General features: G+C 43.0%; 1 protein-coding gene across 10 annotated transcripts in view; it reads left to right on the forward strand.

Moving 5' to 3' along the window:
* The window catches only part of znf521 (zinc finger protein 521), a 93,284-nt gene extending 90,322 nt beyond the window's left edge, over nt 1-2,962 (forward strand). For all 10 annotated transcript variants that reach the window (XM_017422457.3, XM_037981775.1, XM_037981774.1 and 7 more), the window contains one exon: nt 1,472-2,962. In XM_017422457.3, coding sequence (XP_017277946.2) covers nt 1,472-1,501 — 30 coding nt within the window. In that variant the 3' untranslated portion in view covers nt 1,502-2,962. The remainder of the gene's footprint in view (nt 1-1,471) is intronic.
* Nucleotides 2,963-3,423: the final 461 nt, after the last annotated feature.

A 3,423-nucleotide genomic window follows, 5' to 3' on the forward strand; every position in this document is an offset into this window, starting at 1 on the left:
GGTGGGGTTGGTGGAGTGTGAGGAGGGGGACGAAGTGAGGTGAGGAGAGAGAGTATCCCGTGGGGAGTCTCCTCCCAGACTCACTTAAAGGAGCTTTATTTCAGCAGGAGAAGGGAGAGGGAAGCAGAGGAGCTGTCCGGAGCCGCCTCTTTCTAAAATAAAAAATAAAAAAAGGGAGAGCGAGGCCAAGGCAAGCCCCACTAACCCACGCAGGGGTCACAATCCTGCTCCCCGTCAAACAGCTTATTACCCCACCTGTCGGGAAGTAATCGCCCTAGCTGAAAGGAAAGCTGTCGAGGTGTTTAAATGCTTTGTATGGAGGCAGCTGAAAGGGTAAAGAGAGAAGGAATGAGTGTAGGAGGAGGGAGGGGAGGCTAATGGGTGTCTCAGTACTGCCTGAGGAATTCTGCACCAACAAGACTGAAGGTGACTGCTTTGGTAAACCTCACTGAGGTGGCAGTAATCATTTTCAATGGCTATTTAGGATGGGCATGTTTAACAGTAACTAAACTAAATGTAATTCTACATGCCTCAAATCATGTGTTTTTCTCTGCACAAAACAAAACAGTAAGTGTTTGTATTTGTGCATGCATGCGTGGTGATGACTCTGTGGCAGGTGTGTCTAGTCCATGCCAGTTTGGAGAGTCCAAGCCCGTGTTTTAAGCAGAGCGCAGCAAGTGGTGCATGTAGTTTGCATTAAAGGGATTAGCAGTCACTTCAAAAGATGACCTGGATTCAGCCCACCAGGGACACCAGTTACACACCCCCTGGTCCACACTCCCTTTAAAGAACCTGGCACAGCTGCCCCCGCTACAACCCTTACACTTAACACTCTGTGTGTGTGCCCACATATATCTGGGAGAAACGGCACAACCGAGTTACATTGTCACCTTGTTATCCCGTCATGGTGAATTGTGCACCGTTACATACTTATAGAGGTGTAGAGGATCAGATCATCAGTGGCCTCACCCGCACCCGAGGTGTTTCTCATGCAGCACATTTAATAAATGAGCACCAGACAAACAGGTCTCCAGTGATGATATTCCATCAGGTGTTTTGGTGCCTTGTTATGGATTTGTTGCCATGGATACAGCCTTTGATTGGGAGGCAGGATTTCTGAGGAATGGGATGTTATCCGTCAGTGGTCTTGAGTCTTTGTGTTAGACCAGGACTTAAATATGTTCAATCCCAAAGCCAAACGCTATTGATCGACACACACATACACACTGATTTGACTCCTGTGTGGGGTAATTGAATCTGGATAATGAAAGCCTAATGATGATGATGTCCAAATGTCAGCATAATCCAAAGATAGCCCTTGTCAATCATAACATTTTAAATGAGTGAACAGACTGAGAAAAGTATTGGGGTTTTGACTGGAAAGTAAATATGTTTAAAGAAAGAAAATGAAAGCCTTCTTCTGTGTAATCATCTTACCCTGTTTCTTCCTTTTGTGTGTGTGTTTCTGCAGAACCACACGTTGACTCAGCACAGCAGCTAACGTGGCAGAGCTCAGCGCCGTGGCCGAAAACAAGGATGGCAACGCACAGAATAATGCCTGACCGCCAATTATTGTCAGCGCGTTTTTCCCACTGACTGTCATGTACTGAACTTTTGATTCAGTGACACCACAAGAAACCATTCTACAAAAAGAAATAAAAAAAAAAGAAAGAATGAAAGAAGGGAAGAACAAACCTAAAAGAAATCTCTTTGTTCTTTACCAACCATTATGTCAAAGTTAAAGAACATTTGTTTGTACATAGACTTCATCATGTGTTGCTTAACCACAGGTATATTGCAATCTTATACAGTATTTGCCAATGTACAGTTTAAAATGTCCAAAAAAGAAGAATAAAAGAAAAAAGTATCAATGAAATTGTCAAACAAAATGGGTCCTAACCCGGTGTGTAAAGGAGAAACGGGGTGCCACTGACAGCAGAGGAATCCGTGGGAACTGGCAAGTGTTGTCAGAGGACTCTTTTTATCAGTGGCACTCCTGCTGCGCAGTAAGTCACTCTGTATCCAGACGTGGTCAATCATTATGGTTTAGAGAAGCTTGATTCACCAGCATAGGCAGAAATCTTGTCTGTGTGTGTGTCGTACAGTGATTCGGCTGCCAGAGGTCCGGCTGTGAACGACGGCGTAACAAATCTGCACTGCCTGTGCTGGAGTTCATATGAATGTTGAAAAGTAAAAAAAAAAAAAACACAACAACAACCCAGAGAAAAAAGGAAAAAATAAACAGGACATAGGACAGGATGCTGATATATGCAAATGCAGTGACATAGATTTGGGAAAGGCTAGTTCATCTGGTTGGCTTGTGAACAGAGGCGTGAAGCTCCCATGTGGCTCTCAGAGCATGGGGAGCTCTCCAGCCCACTGATTCAACCTGTACATTTCTGTTATTAATGTTTACTGCTTGTTGAAGCCAGAAGATTACTGGAATTTTCTCTTTTTTTTAGTTCTGTTATATCTGTATTTTTTTTTTCCTCCAAAATGAGGCAGTAAATATAGTTGAATTTGGGGCATGAAGACTGAACGCAGTTTCAGTCTGTCTCGGGGATACATTTAGTTACAAAACTCCGTCCCTGGCTCTCCTGGAGAGTGCCCATCATGTTACTCCTCTGTTTTGATTTTTTTTGTTTTGTTTTGTTTTCATATTGCCCACCGCTCAAGCTGGAAGCCACTGTGGCATCATACAAAACTTTAAACCATTCTGTTATGTATAAATGTTTTGCATTCATTGAACCTGAGATGCACTTTTGTATGAAACTTTAATGTTTTAACATTTTGACTGAGAATTGTTCGTACACAGTTTACAGGAAAAATCACCATCTCCTGCAGCAAAACGAAAGTTATCTCCAATCTTATTAAAATGTATTGTACAAATATAGAGCTCTGTATTTGGCAGACCTCATTTTTTTGTGTTGCACATGTGATGGAAATATTAAAAACTGTATGAGGAAAAGGCCTGTGTGTGTGTGTGTCTGTGTGTGAAAACACAATTAACCCATCAGACAAGAGCCTACAACAAGATTATCATAAAAACTTACAGTGCTTTTTTTTTATTGTATCAAATTGGATCCTATTTGTCCTCACTCCCTCGTGGCACTCGCTAACAAACATCTGAGCATCTTAAGGGAGGTCTTTGTTATTAATGACTCCATTACCCATCACCCTGTGCGGTCCCATTCTACACACCCATGCGCCAGGCCTATTTAGGGAGCCTCCAGCACTCCGGGGGACCGGGGAAAAGATTCCTCTGCCTTTGCCGAATGGGACATTAGCATCTGTCTGTCTCTGCAAATGATTCATCAGTGGTGACACACAAGCAGCCTAACATTTGTTGAAGCTTTCGGTTGTGTTTTTCCAAAAGCTCTGCTGTGCAGCTCGTAGCTCTGTAACTACTCTAACTAACAAGAC

Source organism: Kryptolebias marmoratus, linkage group LG20, assembly GCF_001649575.2.
Source record: "Kryptolebias marmoratus isolate JLee-2015 linkage group LG20, ASM164957v2, whole genome shotgun sequence".
In the NCBI taxonomy this organism is placed as follows: Eukaryota; Metazoa; Chordata; class Actinopteri; order Cyprinodontiformes; family Rivulidae; genus Kryptolebias; species Kryptolebias marmoratus.